The 23309-nt window shown below is 39.0% G+C and overlaps 1 protein-coding gene across 1 annotated transcript in view; it reads right to left on the reverse strand.

Moving 5' to 3' along the window:
- Positions 1 to 13192: 13192 nt before the first annotated feature.
- The window catches only part of HTR7 (5-hydroxytryptamine receptor 7), a gene marked incomplete at both ends in the record, with an annotated part of 107129 nt that continues 97012 nt past the window's right edge, over positions 13193 to 23309 (reverse strand). The window contains one exon of the mRNA XM_082673703.1: positions 13193 to 13272. Within this exon, the coding sequence (XP_082529829.1) occupies positions 13254 to 13272 (19 nt within the window). The remainder of the gene's footprint in view (positions 13273 to 23309) is intronic.

The following is a 23309-nucleotide window of genomic DNA, read 5'->3' on the forward strand; positions in this document are numbered from 1 at the left end:
GCTCCGGACGCACAGGCGCAGTGGCCATGGCTCACGGGCCCAGCCGCTTCGCGGCACGTGGGATCTTGCTGGACCGGGGCACGAACCCGTGTCCCCTGCATCGGCAAGCGGACTCTCAACCATTGCGCCACCAGGGAAGCCCTACAGTATTCTTAATGTATGACTTTTCCCAGTCTTTCCCCATTACTTGACAGCTGTTTTGTTTCTCTCTCTCCCACACTCAGAGGGGAGCTCTATTTTGCCTGTTGAGTCTTTGAGCTTTTGTGATGCAGATTGAGAAGGAAAGAGGTGAAGCTGAAGTTGAAGAACAAGAGGTGTGTGGGCGCTAGGAGTGCAAGAGGGATTTTCTGAGAATTTTGGAGGACAAGAGATGTGGGAGGTAAAAAGTATTGCAGTGGTCTGTGTAGCCTCTTCACTGTGTTCTTAAAATGTAAGTACAGAAATTGAAGTGAATCAGGTGGGTTTCTTTGCCTGCCCAACATTCATCCTTTAGGATTAGGGAATCCTAGCTTCTGAAACAAACAGCCCCCAAATCTCAGTGGTTTAACATCATTAAAGTTTAGGACTCGCTCATGTCACTGTCCTTTGGGGTGTTCAGTGGGTGAACTTCAGGTGGTGACACAGGAACTCAACTCCTTCCATATGGTGGATCTGACATCCCACAGGGTCTCCGAGTCTTGCACTGGTCCTTCTACATCCTGCGTGGAGGTAAGGAAGCAGAGAGAGCACCAAGGGCTCGGCAGGAGGTTTAATGGGCCAGACCTGGAGGTGGAGTATATCGCTTTTGCTCCGTTCTGTTTTCCAGAATTCAGTCAGGTAGCCCCCATCTAGCTGCAAGGGAAATTGAGAATGTAGTTTATTGTGTCCCAGAGATGGCTAGTCTCTGTTATCACTTCCTATTCTCTGAAGTCCTGATAAAACTGTTACTCAAGGTATCTGTGTTCTCTTGGCCAAATGGTAGACGGGGCCCAAGTAAGGCTATTCGGAATCTCCTTCCTTCCCAATTATTTGAATCTTGAGTAGAGTGATAAAAAGATGGAAAACATTTGGGGCTGGTTCATTCTGATGACAGTGCCCTGTAATAACCCTTCCTTCCAAGGAATGCAGGAACCATTCCTTCCTGCGAGGGGGACCACCGTAGCCTGGGAACTGTCTTTTACAAGAACTAGATATTCGACTTTTCCTTCATATCCATAATCTACCCACATCCTTACAACAAATTCCTTTGCTGCCTAAGTTAGCTACAGTTATTTTTTGTTGCTTATAATCAAAGGACCCTAATACAGAATTTGAACTCTCTTTGAATTATGTTCCTTTGTTATTATTACTCATCTGTGTTTCTTCACTTATAGCACCACTTTTGGATGATGGTTTTATAAATGTTACAGAAATAATGTTGAGATAAACTGATGTGTACATAAATCTTTACCTTATTTCCAATAATTTTCCTAAACCAAATGCCTAGACCAAATATATTTTTAAAAAGCATTTTAACCCTAATTATGTATTTCAGTCATTTAAAGACCGATACAAAATCTTTTCACATCATAAACATTCCATTTCAGCTTCAGAAATTGTGTTTTCAACATTATAAGTAATAGCAAACACAAGAAAGCACTCATCACACAGCCTAGTGTTAAAGTTAGGTGATGAATCTAATCATAAGTGAGGAAATCCTTCCAGAAACTTTAGATACAGTGTGAGTTTTCTAGAATGCTGTGTCCTCAGTTGCAATAGGATGGCAAGAAAACTTGTGTCATATCCTTAGTGAGCCATCAGTCGCTTATTTGCTTTTGGTCATGGTCAATTCAGATCTCAGTTTCAGTGGAAGCCATTCTTGGTCCTCTCTCTTTTATTCGTGTCTCTTTTCCTCCACACTGGGACATCTCTTAACCTCCGTGAAGCACCAGGCCATTAAGGTCTGCCCACATAAGTCAGTCAGGTCTTTATGAAATTGCCCAGGAGGTTTTGCTGTTGCATGAAGACAAATTCTTTCATAGAGGGTTGGTTTGTCTTCTTGGTTTAGGAAAGAAAATAGGAAAATCTGGCATACAGATATTCATGTATCCCAAAAAGAAAGATAAAGAGAATTTTTCTTTTTAATTTCCAAAAAGAGGAAAAGCTTTTTTGAGCCCTGCATACCTTGGGCAATTCTTTTTTTTTTTTTCATCTACAGCATTACACTTTATTGACATATAATAACCAACTTTTAATAACACTTTATCATTGTAAAGATCTCGCCCTTTTTTTAAAACATCTTTATTGGAGTATAATTGCTTTACAATGGTGGGTTCGTTTCTGCTTTATAACAATGGGAATCAGTTATACATATATATATATGTTCCCGTATCTCTTCCCTCTTGCGTCTCCCTCCCTCCCACCCTCCCTATCCCATCCTTCTAGGTGGTCACAAAGCACCGAGCTGATCTCCCTGTGCTATGCAGCTGCTTCTCACTAGCTGTCGATTTTACGTTTGGTAGTGTATATATGTCCATGCCACTCTCTCACTTTGTCACAGCTTACCCTTCCCCCTCCCCATGTCCTCAAGTCCATTCTCTAGTAGGTCTGTGTCTTTATTCCCATCTTACCCCTAGGTTCTCCATGACCTTTTTTTTTTTTTATCTTAGATTCCATATATATGTGTTAGCATACGGTATTTGTTTTTCTCTTTTTGACTTACTTCACTCTGTATGACAGACTCTAGGTCCATCCACCTCACTACAAATAACTCAATTTCGTTTCTTTTTATGGCTGAGTAATATTCCATTGTATATATGTGCCACATCTTCTTTATTCATCATCTGTCAATGGGCACTTAGGTTGCTTCCATGTCCTGGCTATTGTAAATAGTGCTGCAATGAACATTGTGGTACATGACTCTTTTTAATTATGGTTTTCTCAGGGTATATGCCCAGTAGTGGGATTGCTGGGTCATGTGGTAGTTCTATTTTTAGTTTTTTAAGGAACCTCGTCTCATAGCGTTGTGGATGGAAAAGATACTTGATACGATTTCAATTTTCTTAAATTTACCAAGGCTTCATTTGTGACCCAAGATATGATCTATCCTGGAGAATGTTCCATGAGCACTTGAGAAGAATGTATATTCTGTTGTTTTTGGATGGAATGTCCTATAAATATCAATTAAGTCCATCTTGTTTAATGTGTCATTTAAAGCTTGTGTTTCCTTATTTATTTTCATTTTGGATGATCTGTCCATTGGTGAAAGTGGGGTGTTAAAGTCCCCTACTATGATTGTGTTACTGTTGATTTCCCCTTTTATGGCTGTTAGCATTTACTTTATGTATTGAGGTTCTCCTATGCTGGGTGCATAAATATTTACAATTGTTATATCTTCTTCTTGGATCGAGCCCTTGATCATTATGTAGTGTCCTTGTCTCTTCTAATAGTCTTTATTTTAAAGTCTGTTTTGTCTGATATGAGAATTGCTATTCCAGCTTTCTTTTGATTTCCATTTTCATGGACTATCTTTTTCCATCCCCTCACTTTTCAGTCTGTATGTGTCCCTAGGTCTGAAGTGGGTCTCTTGTAGACAGCATATATACAGGTCTTGTTTCTGTATCCATTCAGCCAGTCTACGTCTTTTGGTTGAAGCATTTAATCCATTTACATTTAAGGTAATTATCGATATGTATGTTCCTATTCCCATTTTCTTAATTGTTTTGGGTTTGTTATTGTAGGTCTTTTCCTTCTCTTGTGTTTCCTGCCTAGAGAAGTTCCTTCAGCATTTGTTGTAAAGTTGGTTTGTTGGTGCTGAATTCTCTTAGCTTTTGCTTGTCTGTAAAGGTTTTAATTTCTCCATCAAATCTGAATGAGATCCTTGCTGGGTAGAGTAATCTTGGTTGTAGGTTTTTCTCCTTCATCACTTTAAATATGTCCTGCCACTCCCTTCTGGCTTGCAGAGTTTCTGCTGAAAGATGAGCTGTTAACCTTATGGGGATTCCCTTGTGTGTTATTTGTTGTTTTTCCCTTCCTTGGGCAATTCTTATACAATAATATGCAACTGTGAAATTGGAATAACTGTCACTGGGTAAAATTTACCTCAGCTGTGGCCAACTCAGGCAAGTATTTTGTTATTGTTGTCCAACTTGTGTTGCTTGAAATACATTCTTTATCAAAATGTTAGCATAAAATGTTTAATTAGTATTTAACCCAAAATATAATATAATATATATATTTAAAGAAAAACAGGCACAAAATTAATTAACAATAGAAAATTTTAACAAAGCAATACAAAAGTAGGAGTGAACACTTTTAATAAAATTAGACTGAAACAAGTCTTTCTTAACTTGAAAGAAAGAAGAAAATGAAAAAGCTTTTAAAAGCCACTTAGCAAAAAGTCCTCATAGAATAATTTTGTGAGCAAATTTTAAACATCTATACAGAATAAATTTTGTTACTGAGCACTGGAACAGTTTAAAGGAAAAGGAAATATTCCAAATACATGGTACAAACAACATTACACTATTGCCAAATCTTACTAAACTAAAAGAAAGCTACTGACCAATCTTACTTATGAATGTCAACAAAAAAATATCCTAAACAAAATGTTAGTAAATAGAATTGGATAAGACACTGAAAGGATAGTAGATCATGAATAAGTGTCATTCATTCTAGATTGCAAGGATAATTTGATATAAGTAAATAAGTTAACATACTCTTTTAGCTGCCAAAAACATTTAATTCCAAATCTTTTCCTGATTTTTTTAAAAATTTGTGAAGTTGGATGGAATGGATATTGCCTGAATGTATAAGATAAATACATATTGAAAATTTAACGCCAGTATTTAGTGGATAAATAATGGAAATGTTTCCATTAAAGTCAGAAATAAGGATTTCTTAGATCGTCGCAATTATTTAGTACTATTCTGAACATTTGAGACAATGCAATTAATCAAGGAAATGAGATAAGAGGTATCCATCCTTGAAGGGAGGATGCAAAATTATCATAATTTCCAGCTAATATAATTTTATACTCATAAACGCCAGGAAAACAAACTGTAAAACTTTTGGAACTATTAAGAGTATCAGTAAGGTAGCTAGTTTTAAAATAAATATACAAAAATGCAGTCAGTCTTTTCGTTTACCAGTGATAACTAGTGAGAAAACTACCATGTTTACAACAACTAAAAACAAAGAAAATCAAATAGAAAAATAACTGAAAAGAAATATACAGTAATACAAGTTATAAAACTCTACCAATGCACAAAAATTAACTCAAAATGGATTAAAGACTTGAACATAAGACCTGAAACCATAAAGCTTCTAGAATAAAACATAGTCAGTAAGCTTCTTGAAATACATAGGTCTTGGCAATGATTTTTAAATCTCATACTAAAAGCAAGAGTAACAAAAGCAAAAATAAAGTGGGACTACATCAAATTACAAAGCTTCTGCACAACAAATGCAGCAATCAACAAAATTAAAAGGCAACATACTGCATAAGAGAAAATATTTGCAAATCACACATCTGATAAGGGTTTAATATCCAAAATATATAAAGAATTCATACAACTGTGGTGATCATTTCACAGTGTATACAAATATCAAATCATTATGTTGTACACCTGAAACTAATATAATGCTTTATCAATTATACCTCAATAAAAATGAATTTAAAGACATACCTTGCTTCTGGACAGAAAGATTTGGTGTTGTAAAGATGTCACTTCTCTTTAAAATAGACTACAAATTATATGAAATTTCAATAAAAATCCAACATGACAAAAATCACTTTCAAGTTCATCTGCAAAGACCATAACAAAGGAGAGGTAGGGAGGGGACACACACTTTCCCTATTAGATAGTAACATCTTGTATTTAGCAGTAATAGTAATAACAACAACAGCAACAACATGGATGGTATTGGCATAGGAAAAGACAGACTGTGAAGCGGGGCGGTGAGGGAATAGAAAATCACAGAAACAGACTCAAGTATTATGAAAGCTTAGTGTTGTTGGTTTGCAAACTCAGGAGCTTCCTGGGTGACATTTGAAACTGTCCCCCCCACCCCTCCATGAGGAGGCAAGCCACTCCCTGTTGGTGGGTGGCAGGTTTAATAAGGAAGGGAACTTAACGATGCTTGCCATGGGTGGCTGCAAGATGAGTAGCTCTCTGCACCTGCCCCCCAGAATCTTAAAAGTTTATACAGAGGCCTTAACTGGGTTCAGTCATGCATACAGTCCAGATGGTCTCAACAACACAATACTCTCTCAAAGCTGTATCCTTGAAGGGCTTCTAGGTGGGCAGAGTAGGTGGTACATACATTCTGAGGATAGGGAAGGGGGCAAGAAGTCTCTGATTGCCCGGTGTCCAGCTTGCAGGTCAACTAGTAGTCAGGTCCTCACCATGACCTCCTCCAACAAGTGTATGATAAATGTGGCATTTCAAATCACAGGGGAAAGATTTGCTATTCACTAAATAATTTGGGGCAACTGGCAACTTAAGGGAGAAATTACATCTCATGAATTCAATTCCAAGTAGATTAAAATTTTTAATAAATGTCAAAAGTGAAACAGAAGTCTGAGTACACATTTTTAATAACAATAAAGTGCAACAAGTCTTTCCTAACTTGACACCAAAGCCAGAAACCATAAAAGAAAATGCACTTACATAGAAATTAAGTACTTCCTGGCAGCAAAAACAAAAACAAAATAACACAATTATAGAAGTGGAAAAAACTTAGAAAAAACTAGTAACACACAGGATGGACAAAGAATTACTACTACAGGATGAAGAGCTCTTACAAATCAACTATAAAAAGAAAAATGGTCAAAGACTATGAATAATCAATTCATGAAAGAACAAATTAAAATGGATGAAAAGTATGAAAAGATGTTCAGTTTCATTATTTTCTAAAATAAAAAAAGAACAACAAAAAACAAATCTTTTTAAACCATAAGATTGGCATCAGGTGAATCAAAGGTTGGTCTAGAGGAGGCAAATTTTTACCTCCACCCTCTTACTATTGTTGGCTGGGCCTGAGAATTAAACTGACATAGACAGATTAACAGGAGAAAAGTATACACATTTAAATTAAGTTTTACATGACACAGGAACCCCCATAAGGAATGAAGACCCAAAGAAATGGCAGAACCTACATGCTTTTATATTAGGTTGAAAAAAAGAAGCAATTGTGGAAAAGTAACTAAACACTGTAGAGAGGGTAAAGGAAGGTAAGAATTATTTGAACAAGGTCTGTTTGTACAGAGTTCTTTCTGTCTCAGTTCCATGTCTCTGGTGATAAGAACGTCTTCCTCTTTCCTGGCACAGAGATCACACCTTTCCCATGGGAGTTTTATCTCCTGCTTTCAGGAATAAAAAGGAGGGTCTGAATGCCCATCTTGCCTCTGCTGTTTCTCACATGCCTTTAATGCAAAATAAGCAATATGCCATATCTGCGTATTTTGGGGTGACATGGTCTGAACTCCTTCACTGGCAAAGGGGAAAAAAACTGGCATTTTTCCAAAACTTCTGATAGGGGTATGAATGGATACCTTTCTGGAAGGCGTTTTTATCAATCCATATTGCAATTATAATGGCACAACTCATTCAATCCAAGATCTCATATGGAGAAATTCTCCACAAAGACATAGTTACAGCATAGGGGGGAAAATGCATAAACATGCCCGTTGTTTTAATAATGATAAAAGCAAAACTGAAAAAACAAAACACAACAAAATGTCCGTCACTAGGTGATCAGTCAAGTAAATGAGACACTTGGCTACCATTAAAATTTAAGGCCGTAGTTTTTTATCTTTTGAGGTGGAAACACGAAATCAGCACACTTCTGAGTGGGGAAAAAAGTAGGCTGCAGTAAAGGATGAATTCATTTATAAAGCATATGTCCACATATCTATACATGTGTCCATACATTTAGAAATCTGGAAGTTTATCTCTGGATGGTGAGATTTGGTGATTTTATGGTCTTAATGGTTTTTTTCTCATTTGATTTTTATTTGTTTATTTACTTGCTAAATGAGCATGTACCCTCTTAACTGTAAAATATTAAGCTTTTCCAAAATAAGTCACCTTGCCAACCAGTTCCCCAACCCTTTTGGTTCTGTCCCTCCCTCTACACCAACAGTAGCACATTTCTTCAGTACTAAACTGCACATTTTTTTCTCACTAGGAGCCATCTTAAAATATATGGCATCTCACAATTGCTGTTGGCCAGGAGGCTGACATGACATAGCTGTCAGTGCCTGTGTATGTGCAAACGTGGTTATAGTTATTCATATTGTCATCACTTCAGTTAATTGCAGGCATCACTGGTACTACATCTGTTGAGCATAACTGGCATTTAAAATTGCTTTGGTTACTGTTGCTACATAACTAATCACCTCAAGACTTAATGGTTTAAAACAACCATCATTTTATTATCTCTCACAGCTTCTGTGGGCCAGGAATTCAGGAAGAGCTTGATCGGATGCTTCTGGTTAAGAAATCTCTCATGAGACTGCAGTCCCATAGCGGCTGGAATCAGAACAGCAGAGGCGGAGGGTGCAGGAGCACCTGGAAACTGACAAAGCATCTTTCTCTCTTTGCTAGTCTCAGGGCTTCTCCATGTGATCCTTCTGAGTTAGAATAGTTTGGGCTTCCTTGCAGCATGGCGGCCACAGACCAGCCAGACTGCTAACATGGAAGCTCTGGGCTCTAGAGCAAATATTCCAGCAAACGAGGTGGAATTTGTATCATCTTTTTCAGACCTGGCTTCAGGAGTCATGCAGTGCCACATCGATGCTTTCCACTGGTTACACGCAAGTCACAAACTAGCCTAGATTCAAGGAATGAGAAACTAGACTTCCCCTCTTAATGCGGCAGTAGTAAGCTTCTAGAAGCACACGTGGGACAAGAGTTATTACTGTGATCATCTTTGGGGAAAAAAATATCTGCCACAAAATGTTCTCAAAAAGATTATACTTGCGTTTAGCATTAAAATGTAAAGTTATCGGGCTTCCCTGGTGGCGCACTGGTTGAGAGTCCGCCTGCCGATGCAGGGGACACGGGTTCGTGCCCCGGTCCGGGAGGATCCCACATGCCGTGGAGCGGCTGGGTCCGTGAGCCATGGCTGCTGAGCCTGTGCGTCCGGAGCCTGTGCTCCACAACGGGAGAGGCCACAGCAGTGACAAGGCCCGTGTACCGAAAAAAAAAAAAAAAAAGTAAAGTTATCTTAAATCCAGAAAAGTACTACATGATAAAAACAAATCCCTTTCTTTATGTCTAACAGAACTCTTTCAATAGGTGTAAAATAAAACTTTCAAGTGATAAGGGAGCGGTGTCTCATAGTTTAATTGGCAGAATTTATTCTGTCTTGGTGTCTATTGCAGAGATGTCTTCCATTCGCCCGTTCGGGTCCACTTCCCACACTTCTCCTTGTGAAGCGGATGGACGTGCTCCTGTGCCCACTGGCTTCAGGTTGGGTTGGACCAGTGGAGAGGCCCGGCAGGAGATGGGTGGGAGGGTGGGAGGGAGGGAGGGCAGGCGGACAGAGCATTCACTTACCTGTTCTCTGCCTGTGAGCTCCTGACTCAGGCTGTCGCTTTACAATTCGCTCCCCTTCCAGGTTTATGTAACATCCCGCATCCCTCTTTCTTTTATACTAAGGTAGTGACAGTTCCTCAGATGTTAGCCCTAGGTTTCTACACTTTCCTTTCTGGTTGCTCTACATCTTTGTAATTAGTGCCTTTGTAAATAAGTCCCTGACTGGTCAAGAGGTATATAGAATAATGCTGCATTTTACAACTAACGGCATCTTAGAATAGATTAAACACAGCTTTAGAAGTGACTTCACTTTACACGTTAACAGGATGAACAGAGACTGGCCTGTCCAAGGCCTTCCCACTGTGGGGAGGTAGGCTGGTGAAGCTGGAAGCTAAGCAGGGAGACATCAGGCAAATTCCCTCCTGTAGAGAGGCATGGCCACTGGGCTCTATGGGCGTGATCCACTGTAATATTTTCTGTTGTAATGCCCTTGTGCTACAAACACACTTTCAGTTATGTCTGCTTGGTGTTACAGCCTGATCTCATCTATAACATAGGCAAGGCCCAAACCTACCCTTGTTGTGTAGCAGAAATACAAGAGCAGCAGGAAGGAGAGACTGTTGCCAAAGCAAGAAATGACCTAAGCAGGATGGAGAATGCTCACACAGAAACAGCTGACTGAAGGGATCAATAAGAATCAGAATGGACAGGACATGGATGATTTCTTCGTGGAGTCTCAGATACCTGGGGAACCTCTGCTGCCGTATGTGACTCGGGGTCTCAAAGGAGAGGGGAGCTCCCTGAAGTCTGGGGACACCTAGGTTTCATAGTTTTAAACCTACTTAGGTGAGCCTATTCGTTGAACACTTTTAGGCATGAGCCCACTCTTAGCCATATCTCTGTGTCTTACTGGTGGGAAGCAAGCCAGAACCTCCTAAATCACCTTGAAATCTGCTTAAAAATTTTAGCCATTTCAATTCTGCCAGATACACCAGTGGTACACGGCACTGAAAACTAGGCATATTCTTTGCAAGTAGAAATGGGTAAAGGGACATGTTCTTGCTTTCATTTGACACGTTACTGATTCTTCTGAAACTTACCAAAATAGAGCATGCAGACTCTAATTGGTTGTGGAAACTGCCTTATAAAAATGCAGTTAACACTTTTTTGAGTAAAACATTATTTCAAAGGTGACTGTCAAGTTAATTTCAACAATTATGAATCCTGTTTTTTCAATAATTCTAATTATTGAAATGTCAAGGAAAAATAGATTATATTCCCAAAAAAGGGATTAAAAAGATCATTAGGAGAGCCAGAGCTTTGGCGCAGCGTGTACTGTTTATACTGAAAGAGCTCTTGCAACTCCCTCTTTCTCCACTAACTTGTCTCTTTCCCATATTATAAGAATCCTCTATGTGCAAAGATCTCTGTTTCCACAACTGCAGCAGTTGTTACTTAACTTTCTTCCCTCAGGGTATTTATAGTGTCTCCTAAAGATTAGCTGTGATGTTCCATTTTGCCAAAGGTGCCCACCTCCCTTGAACAAGACCTCCTCCAGGGGTTTCCCTGGTGGCACAGTGGTTGAGAATCTGCCTGCCAATGCAGGGGACACGGGTTCGAGCCCTGGTCTGGGAGGATCCCACATGCCGCGGAGCAACTGGGCCCGTGAGCCACAACTACTGAGCCTGTGCGTCTGGAGCCTGTGCTCTGCAACAAGAGAGGCCGCAATAGTGAGAGGCTCGCACACCGCGATGAAGAGTGGCCCCCGCTTGCCACAACTACAGAAAGCCCTCGCACAGAAACTAAGACCCAACACAGCAAAAATAAATTAATTAAATAATAAACTCCTACCCCCAACATCTAAAAAAAAAAAAGACCTCCTCCAGCAAGATAATTCTTTAACATTTCAGAGTTAAAAAGAAAATGTACTGAAAATGAGAATTATCTGTAAAACAATCCCATTCTGACGGTTGTCTACTTTCATTTGTGAATGGATTAATAAACATGGAAGATTAAAAAATAGGTTTATCTTTATATCATTTGGCCCTGACTTAAGATCATTCAGGTCTAGAAAACCTACCTGCAACAGTAACCCTGGGCAAATAGTCCCAGGAATTCCAATTGTCCACATATGCCATGTTTGATACATACATTTTATGTCATAATTAGTAGGTAGAGAAATATAAAATATTATACAATGTGGCTGGTGAGGCAAAATGTTCGCTTTCAAAAATCTGAACTTTGAGACCCTAGAAATAGACTGGGAGAGCCTCTGCAATATTCTTTCAGCAGAGCTTCTCTATAAGGCAGGATCCTCCTAGGTGCTCATGTCAGAAACCCAATTCAAACTAACTTCTTTCAGAAACTCAAACTTGTCTAATAAGATCGTTCTAAAACTCTGGTTAAGATATTTTTCAAGAAAACATGTCTTTTTCTCAGCTTTCCTCACCAATGGTAGATAAATTAAATAAATGAGTGCCCTTTTTTATCTTTGCTGTGGTGAAATGGAAATGAAAACATTTTACCTCAGCCTATATTAGGTAGTGTTGCTATAAAAGCTCACGCTCCACTACAGTTCATGTTATAATGTTGAAGAGATAGTTTACATCCCAAAGATCTGTGCTTTGCATGATCCAAATGGATGATTGGGAATTAGGCCAAATGTTCCCTTAATTGATTTAATTTACTAAATTTTTTTATTTTTGCAGATAAGTTAAAAGCCAATATTTAAAAGCTTGCTACAATTAAATTTCTAAGAGCCAAGCAAACAAGTATAAAGAGTCATCTTTGACTATGCACCCAGAAATAGTTTCAGGTGTTAATTTTATCTCCACGTCTAAAATATATTCTAACATTCCATTCAGAGCCATTGATGAGAAAGTCGATGGAGTGACGGGGATGAGAGGCAACATTCCTCAATAGAATTGCTCTCTTGAGCCAGAAAAAGCAGTCAAAGCTGTCTCACAGGTGCAGATCTCCCAAAGACCAGGACTGGGGGCAACTGGCCAAATCTTCCTGACAAACCTCAGCTATTACCTAATTACCCTCATTTGTCTTTGCTTTAAAAAGCTAGGGAATTCTCTCAGTTCTCAGCTCCAATGGAGCGGGAGAGAGACCTGGTCCATGGCGTAGATGGATTTGGTTAACAGCTTGCTTTCAGCTGCAAGGGACCGTGGGGGGTCTGTAAGTAACTGAAAAAGGTCTGATTTGAGCTACTATTGCCAACACTGTCTGAAATTTCTATAAACACTCTCTCAGGTTCAGACATCGATCCAAGGAATGTATCTTGTAAGAAGGTGACATTGCCTCTGAATAATGGATTAATCTATTTGACCAACTGGCTGACCATAAAGAGACAGCAAAAGAGGAGAGAATGGGACACAGGTGAGTTAAGTTTTAATAAGGAGACTATAGAAAGGCACACATTAAAGGGCAATAGCAGTTAGGGCAGTATATTAGGGTTCTCCAGAGAAACAGAACCAGTGTTATTTTATATATATTATATATAGGTTTTTAATATACATACATCATATATATTTACATACATATCAACCAATATTCTATTGAGATATATATATGCATATATATAGATATCTATGTCAATATCTATACATATATAGGGACAGAGAGTTTTAGACACATACATATATAAAGAGATTTATTATAAGGAATTGCTCACGTGATTATGGAGGTGGAGAAGTCCCTCGATCTACCATCTGCAAGCTGGAAACCCAGAAAAGCTGGTGATGCAGTTCAGTCTGAGTCCAAAGGCCTGAAAACCAGAGGGCTGATGGTCCCATTTCAAATGCAGGAGAAGACTGATGTCTCAGCTCAAGTAGTCAGGCACAGAGTGAATTTTCCCACCCGCCATCTTTTTGTTCTATTTAGGCCCTCAATGGATTGGATGAAGCGCACCCACATTGGGGAGGGCAATCTGCTTTACTCAATCTATGGCTTCAAATCTCATCCAGAAACACCCTTACAGAAACACCCTGAAAAAACACTCAGCCAAATATATGGACACCCCATGATCCAGTCAAATTAATACACAAAATTAACCATCACAGGCAGGCTGCAATAGAAAGGGATAACCAAAGAAAGCACTGAGATACTAGGTACCTAGAAATGCAGGAATCCAAGAAAAGGATTTGGAAGCAGGAATCACAACCTTTGTTCCCTTCACCATGATCTGGGATTTAACCTTGAACAACTGCTTTTGGGTATTCAGTGTAAGACGAAGTATTTGGAGAAGCAAGAGTGAGTCCCCTCTGAGTTCAGATGCATATTTCCAGGCCCACAAAAACAGTCAGTAACCAGTGAGATGCATTTTGTGGAAGGGAGAATGTAAGGAAAAGTACACATCAGCTGGAAAGCTCACATTTATTACTTACAAGTTAATGTCCTTGAGCTCCGTAAACCTCAGTCCCCTTACCCAAAAAATGGAGACAAGACCTTTTAGGGTTGTTTTGAGGATTAGCAGAATGACTGGTGAGTAAAAAACACTCAATTAATGTAAGCTGTATCAATCGCTGCCATAACACACACACACACACACACACACACACACACACACACACACACACACATGATGGTGAAAGCCTGGATCTTGGCCAAGGTCAACATCTCATTCTCAATGGCTAATATTCAACACATATTTGACAAAGATCAACTCTTTGTTTTGTTGACAACATTCTGATCAGCTGCTTGGCCATGGGGACACGAATATGATGCACTGATTCTTAGCCGACCCTGTGCTAGCACCAATATTAATTAGTTTACGCCAGGAATTCCTCAATAATGTAGGAATTAGCCAGGTCTGCACTTAAACTTAAAACCCATATGTCTTTAAATATAACTGAAAACTATCTAAGATGGCCTGTGGGTTATTTCCTTCCACAAGCTTGCTGGATTTTTGGTACCAACAGTAGCATGGAATCCTAAAGGGTACTTACAAGAGAGTCTGTGAGAATCTTGTGTATTCCTCTGACAAGATTCTGTAACCATATACAAATGATTTAAATATTATTTCACACTCATCATGCTTTCCATACTAATTGCACACAGAATCAGCTAGATGATTCAGTTTTCCGGCATCTGTGGGAACAGCGATTCTCAACATTTGGAACCCGGATGAGCTGTACCAGAATCACCTGTTAGGCACCCTCCACTGCCCCCCAGGGCATAATGAATCAGAATTTCTGTAAATGGGGCCCAGGAATCTTTACGTTTAAGAAGCTCCCTGGATCATTCTTATTCAGAGTGAAGTTCAGAAAACACTGGGTTTAATAAGGTGGTATGGCTAATGTTAGAATTAACATTTCTAGTATCAGAGCCCTTCGCCTTCAAACTCTGTGGCTGACATTCTATCAAAATTCAGTCTCTTTCTTTGCCTTATTTAAGAACAATTCAGTTAACAGAATCATTCAAAAAATTAAACAGTTTTCCGTGCCTTTGGGTCAGCATTCTGGATTCAATTCAATTGTAGATAATTAAAGAGCAGAAACACAGAAGTGGGGAAAGTTCAGTTGTTTAAAGGCTGTGATTTGTGACTGTGGGTAACTTCTCTGCACTTCTACTACCCCAGGGATAGTTCTCAGGGGTGAGCTGTTCCTCACCCGCCCCATCAGTACACTCTCCCTATATCACGCTCATCACATGTGTTGCGTCCTGCCTTGCATACGTGCCTTGCACACTTGGTGTTCTGCACATGTCATGGTTATGCTACAGTCATTTCTCAGCTGGGGAAGTGCTAGGCTTTCCCTAATTGAGTAACTGCACACTCTCAGTGGATGATGGTCAGTTCTGTGATTCATTTCTTTTCCTCCACGTGATGTTTGCTCTGACCATATTTACTGAAATGCAGTTTTACATCTATTGAACTTAATAAGGGAAAAAATTGAACTTGTATTTTGTAGGTTTTTTTCACTTCATTTTTCTTGTAATAATCATTTTTATTATATTTTTAAATGCATAGCTGTGTCACAGATTTAAAAAACATTCCTTCACCAAAGATAGTTTGCAAAGCACTGCTCTGTATCACATTTTGTCAACAACTTCAGACAAAACAGCTCTAGTTTACCATGTTCTCACTTGCTAACCAGGAGGGGGTTGTATTAGATCAGCCATGAGCTTCTCTAGGTCTGTAATTCTCTGTGTATACAGTATATCTCGTTTACCTATGGGTGGATTATTCACTTGTGAATCATCCATGACAAACTTTTATATCTCCACTGATGTTTTCCTGCCTCTCCTCATAGCTCTGCACCATCTCTCCCACTGTGAGACTGTGTAGGTCTAAAGAACATTTTAATAATAGCCCAATCAAAATGTAATTAAGAAAGGTAATTTGGCACTAAAAATATATAATACATAACAAAAATGAATTCTAGATAGTTCTTGCCATCTGCTATTTTGAATTATCACTTCTCTCCTCCACTGAGATTTAAATATTTATATAAATGTATTGAAGTATGCATTTCTTTTTGAACTCCCTGCATGTGCCTTATCACAGTAGACATCATAATTTATTATAATCATTTGTGTAATGTTTCAGCTTCCTTGCTAAACATTTAGCTTCACAAGAATGGAATGCATTTCTGTCTTACCACTTAGTTCTACTGTTTAGATAACCTCTGACATATTAATAAATACTTATGTGATTGAATGAGTGAATGGATGAATAAATGAATTTCTTAGAGGAAGAAACATGGATTAGTCTTTCATTTCTTTATTGTCTCCTGAGTATTTCTTGTCCACTACCTTCCTTTTGTTCCATAATCTCTGAGCACAAATTATATAGTTTGAATAGAATCTAAGATTTCACGTGTCTGTTCAGGGAGCCCTAGTTACAAGATGTCTTAATTCCTTCTCAGGTTTTTGTTAAGTGTCAAATGCCCAGAATAACTGTTATCTGTTAAGTCTACTTCTGATAAGTTATCAACCTCTCTCCCTTTCTGTTTTGGATTAGACATCATAAATTTTGCTTTTAGATTTTTATTGATGATCACATCACATCTCTCTTGCTTGCATTGTATAAGCAGGGTTTTGGTTTTGTCTTCTTTTTTTAATGTATTTAGCCAGCAGGAGCTTAAAAAGCGAAGTGTTTTAAGTTAAGAAATTACTTTTTTTCTCCAGAGAAAGTGTAGACAAAGCAAGTTGAAAGAGAGACCCAATTAAATAAACTTCTGTCTCTGGGCATGAGATCCCAAGGTCTGCATGCTTCACATGTAATACTAACAAGGCCTTCCTTTTTGGATTTACTCTGCTTGGAGTAAGAAATGACATCACAATATGCATTACTCCCAGTGCTTTCAAAATGTGCTGACTTGCTGAAAGTTTCCAAATGGCTTCTTTGTAAGCTGTTAATGACCATCTGGCTTAGCTGTAGATAAACAAGTTTCAACATATGGACCGTAACACGTACATGGCACTGCTTCACTAGTGCAGAAAATTAAGAAAAGGTCACTCTCCTGACATGAGAAACTCATGCTAAAGATGCAGCACCATGTAGCGGAGGGCCCGCCCTAAGTTGCACATAGGAAAGCTTAATTCCAGCTCCTTCCTGCCCACTCACTGCACGTGTCACTTGATTATACCAAGTCTCCTGGATTTCCTCATCTGAAAATTAAAAAGAATACCAGGTCAACATTGGCTTTCCTCCTTCTCTTTCCCTCCTTCTTTCCCTCTCTCCTTTTTTTCCTTCCTTCCTATTAAGAAATATTTATCGATCTTTTATAGTTCTCAGCACATGGGTCTTTTACCTCCTTTTTTAGGTTTATTCCTAGGTATTTTATTGTTTTTGAAGTGATTTTAAACAAGATTGTTTTTTACTTTCTCTTTCTGATATTTCATTGTTAGTGTAAAGAAATGCAACAGATTTCTGTATATTAATCTTTTATCCTACTACCTTGCAGAATTCATTTATTATTTCTAATAGTTTTGTCTGGAGTCTTTAGGGTTTTCTCTATACAGTATCATGTCATCTGCAGATAATGACAACTTACCTCTTCCCTTCCAATTTGGATACCTTTGATTTCTTTTTCTTGCCTTACTGCTGTCATTAGCACTTCCAATACTATGTTGAATAGAAGTGGTAAGAGTAGACATCCTTGTATTGTTTCAGATTTTAGCAGGAAGGCTTTCAGCTTTTCACTGTTGAGTATTATGTTGCCTGTGAGTTTGTCATAAATAGCTTTTATTATGTTGAGATATGTTCCCTCTATACCTACTTTGGTGAGACTTTTTGTCATGAATAGATGTTGAATTTTATCAAATGCTTTTTCTGCATCTATTGAAATGACCATGTGGTTTTGTCTTTTTTTTATTAATGTGATGTATCACACTGATTGATCTATATATGTTGAACCATCCTTGCTGCCCTGGAATGAATCCAACTTGATCATGGTGTATGATCCTTTTTATATATTGTTGGATTCGATTTGCTAAAATTTTGTTGAGGATATTTACATCTATATTCATCAAACGTATTGGCCTGTAATTTTCCTTTTTTGTAATACTACAAAGCTACAGTAATCAAAGCAGTGTGGTACTACTGGGCATATACTTAGAGAAAACAGTAATTCAAAAAGATCCATGCACCCCAATGTTCATTGCAGCACTATTTACAATAGCCAGGTAATGAAAGCAACCTAAATGCCCATCGACAGACAAATGGATAAAGAAGATGTGGTACATATATATAATGGAATATTAGCCATAAAAAGGAACAAAATTGGGTCATTTGTAAAGACGTGGATGGACCTAGAGACTGTCATACAGATGAAGTAAATCAGAAAGAGAAAAACAAATATGCTATATTAACACATATATGTGGAATCTAGAAAAATGGTACAGATGAACCAGTTTGCAAGGCAGAAATAGAGACACAGATATAGAGAACAAATGTATGGACACCAAGGGGGGAAAGGGTGGGGTGGGATGAACTGGGAGATTGGAATTGACATATATGCACTAATATGTATAAAACAGATAACTAATGAGAACCTGCTGTATAGCACAGGGAACTCTACTTCATTTCACTGTACACCAGAAACTAACACAACACTGTAAAACAACTATACCCCAATTAAAAAAAGAAAAAAAAAAGTGTGGTATTGGCACAAAAAAAAAGACATATAGATTCAACAGAACAGAATAGAGAGCCCAGAAAGAAACCTATAAACCTATGGTCAATCAATCTTAGACAAAGGAGGCAAGAATATACAATAGAGAAAGGACTGTCTCTTCAGCAAGTGGTATTGGGAAAGCTGGACAGCCGCATGTAACTCAATGAAGTTAGTGCACATCCTCACCCCATACACAAAAATAAACTCAAAATGGTTTAAAGACCTAAATATAATACATGATACCATAAAACTCCTAGAAGAGAATATAGGCAAAAGTTTCTTGGACATAAATCATAGCAATATTTTCATAGATCAGTCTCCCAAGGAAAAGAAATAAAAACAAAAAAAAGTACATGGTACCTATTCAAACTTAAAAGCTTTTGCACAGCAAAGAAAACTATCAACAAAAAGAAAAAACAACCTACAGAATGGGAGAAAGTATTTGCAAACAATGCAACTGACAAGGGGTTAATTTCCAAAATATATTAACAACTTACACAACTCAATGTAAAAAAAAAAAAAAAGCCCAAACAACCCAATCAAAAAATGGGCAGAAGACCTAATAGACATTTCTCCAAGGAAGACATACAGATGGCCAGCAAGCACATGAAAAGATGCTCAACATCACTAATTATTAGAGAAATGCAAATCAAAACCCCAATGAAGTATCATCTCACACCGGTCAGAATGGACATCATCAAAAAGTCTACAAAGAGGGACTTCCCTGGTGGCGCAGTGGTTGAGAGTCTGCCTGTTGATGCAGGGGACACAGGTTCATGTCCCGGTCTGGGAAGATCCCACATGCCATGGAGCGGCTGGGCCCGTGAGCCATGGCCGCTGAGCCTGCGTGTCTGGAGCCTGTGCTCTGCAACGGGAGAGGCCACAACAGTGAGAGGCCCATGTACTGCAAAAAAAAAAAAAAAAAAAGAATCCGCCTGCCAATGCAGGGGACATGAGTTCGAGCCCTGGTCCAGGAAGATCCCACATGCCATGGAGTAACTGAGCCCGTGAGCCACAATTACTGAGCCTGTGCTCTAGAGCCCGCGAGCCACAACTACTGAGCCTGTGTGCCACAACTGCTGAAGCCCAGAAACCTAGAGCCCATGTTCCACAACAAGAGAAGCCACCGCAATGAGAAGCCAGTGCACAACAAAGAGTAGCCCCCACTCGCCACAACTAGAGAAAGACCACGTGCAGCAACGAAGACCCAATGCAGCCAAAAATAAATAAATAAAATACATTAATTTTAAAAAAAGTCTACAAAGAATAAATGCTGGAGAGGGTGTGGAGAAAAGGAAACTCTCCTACACTGCTGGTGGAAATGTAAATTGATATAACCACTATGGAAAACAGTATGGAGATTCCTTAGGAAAGTAAAAATATAGCTACCAAACTAAAAATAGAGCTACTATATGACTCACCAATCCCACTCCTAAGCACATAACTGGAAAAGACAAAAACTCTAATTTGAAAAGATACATCCACCCCAATGTTCACAGTAGCACTATTTAAAATAGCCAAGACATGGAAACAACCTAAGTGTGCACCAACAGATGAATGCATAAAGATGTGATACACACCCACACACACTAGAATATTACTCAGCCATAAAAAAGAATGAGATAATACCATTTGCAGAGATTGGTTCAAGATGGCAGAGTAGAAGGACGTGCTCTCACTCCCTTTTGCGAGAGCACCGGAATCACAGCTAACTGCTGAACAATCATAGACAGGAAGACACTGGAACTCACCAAAAAGATATCCCACACCCAAAGACAATGGAGAATCCATAATGAGATGGTAGCAGGGGCGCAATCACAATAAAATCAAATCCCATAACTGCTGGGTGGGTGACTCACAAACTGGAGAAAACTTATACCACAGAAGTCCACCCACTGGAGTGAAGGTTCTAAGCCCCACGTAAGGCTTCCCAACCTGGGGGTCCGGCAACAGGAGGAGGAATTCCTAGAGAATCAGACTTTGAAGGCTAGCGGGATTTGATTACAGGACTTCGACAGGACTGGGGGAAACAGAGACTCCACCCTTGGAGGGCACACACAAAGTAGTGTGCGCATCAGGACACAGGGGAACGAGCAGTGACCCCCATAGGAGACTGAACCAGACCTACCTGCTAGTGTTGGAGGGTCTCCTGCAGAGGTGTGGGGTGGCTGTGTCTCATCGTGAGGACAAGGACACTGGCAGGAGAAGTTCTGGGAAGTACTCCTTGGTGTGAGCCCTCCCAGAGTCTGCCATTAGCCCCAACAAAGAGCCCAGGTAGCCTCCAGTGTTGGGTCGCCTCAGGCCAAAGAACCAAAAGGGAGGGAACCCAGCCCAACCCATCATCAGGCGAGAGGATTAAAGTTTTACTGAGCTCTGCCTACCAGAGCAACAGCCAGCTCTACCCACCACCAGTCCCTCCCATCAGGAAACCTGCACAAGGCTCTTAGATAGCCTAATCCACCAGAAGGCAGACAGCAGAAGCAAGAAGAACTACAATCCTGCAGCCTGTGGAACAACAGCCACATTCACAGAAACATAGACAAGATGAAAAGGCAAAGGGCTATGTACCAGATGGAGGAACAAGATAAAACCCCAGAAAAACAACTAAATGAAGTGGAGATAGGCAACCTTCCAGAAAAAGAATTCAGAATAATGATAGTGAAGATGATCCAGGACCTCAGAAAAACAATGGAGGCAAAGATAGGGAAGATGCAAGAAATGTTTAACAAGGACCTAGAAGAATTAAAGAACAAACAAACAGAGATGAACAATACAATAACTGAAATGAAAAATACACTAGAGGGAATCAATAGCAGAATAACTGAGGCAGAAGAACGGATAAGTGACTTGGACGACAGAATGGTGGAATTCACTGCTGTGGAACAGAATAAAGAAAACAGAATGAAAAGAAATGAAGACAGCCTAAGAGATCTCTGGGACAACAGTAAACTCAACAAAATTCGCATTATAGGGGACCCAGAAGGAGAGGAGAGAGAGAAAGGAGCCAAGAAAATATTTGAAGACATTATAGTCGAAAACTTCCCTAACATGGGAAAGGAAATAGCCACCCAATCCAGGAAGTGAAGAGAGTCCCAGGAAGGATAAACACAAGGAGAAACACACTGAGACACGTAGTAATCAAACTGGTGAAAATTAAAGACCAAGAAAAATTATTGAAAGCAGCAAGGGAAAAACGACAAATAACATACAAGGGAACTCCCATAAGGTTAACAGCTTATTTCTCAGCAAAAACTCTACAAGCCAGAAGGCAGTGGCATGACATATTTAAAGTGATGAAAGGAAAGACCTACAACCAAGATTACTCTAACCGGCAAGGATCTCATTAAGATTCAATGGAGAAATCAAAATCTTTACAGACAAGCAAAAGCTAAGACAATTCAGCACCACCAAACCAGCTCTACAACAAATGCTAAAGGAACTTCTCTAAGTGGGAAACACAAGAGAAGAAAAGGACCTCCAAAAACAAACCCAAAACAATTAAGAAAATGGGAATAGGAACATACATATCGATAATTACCTTAAACGTGAATGGATTAAATGCTCCAACCAAAAGACACAGGCTTGCTGAATGGATATGAAAACAAGACCCATCTATATGCTGTCTACAAGAGACCCACTTCAGACCTAGGGACACATACAGACTGATAGTGAGGGGATGGAAAAATATATTCCATGCAAATGAAAATCAAAAGAAAGCTGGAGTAGCAATACTCATATAAGATAAAATAGACCTTAAAATAAAGAATGTTACAAGAGACAAGGAAGGACACTACACAATGATCAAGGGATCGATCCAAGAAGAAGATGTAACAATTATAAATATATATGCACCCAATATAGGAGCACCTCAATACATAAGGCAACTGCTAACAGCTATAAAAGAGGAAATCGACAGTAACACAATAATAGTGGGGGACCTTAACACCTCACCTACACCAATGGACAGATTATCCAAAAAGAAAATTAATAAGAAAACACAAGCTTTAAATGACACAATAGACCAGATAGATTTAATGGATATTTATAGGACATTCCATCCAAAAACAGCAGATTACACTTTCTTCTCAAGTGCGCACGGAACATTCTCCAGGATAGATCACATCTTGGGTCACAAATAAAGCCTCAGTAAATTTAAGAAAATCGAAATTATATCAAGCATCTTTTCTGACCACAATGCTATGAGATTAAAAATCAATTACAGGGAAAAAAATGTAGAAAACACAAACACACGGAGGCTAAGCAATACGTTACTAAATAACCAAGAGATTAATGAAGAAATCAAAGGGAAATCAAAAGGTACCTAGAGACAAATGACAATGAAAACATGACGATCCAAAACCTATGGGACGCAGCAAAAGCAGATATAAGAGGGAAGTTTACAGCAATACAAGCCTACCTCAAGAAACAAGAAAAATCTCAAATAAACAATCTAACCTTACACCAAAAGGAACTAGAGAAAGAAGAACAAACAAAACCCAAAACTAGCAGAAGGAAAGAAATCATAAATATCAGAGCAGAAATAAATGAAATAGAAACAAAGAAAACAACAGCAAAGATCAATAAAACTTAAAGCTGGTTCTTTGAGAAGAAAAACAAAATTGATAAAAAATTTACAAGACTCATCAAGAAAAAGAGGGAGAGGACTCAAATCAATAAAATTAGA

Source organism: Grampus griseus (genome assembly GCF_964374135.1).
Source record: "Grampus griseus genome assembly, chromosome: 16".
NCBI lineage: Eukaryota > Metazoa > Chordata > Mammalia > Artiodactyla > Delphinidae > Grampus > Grampus griseus.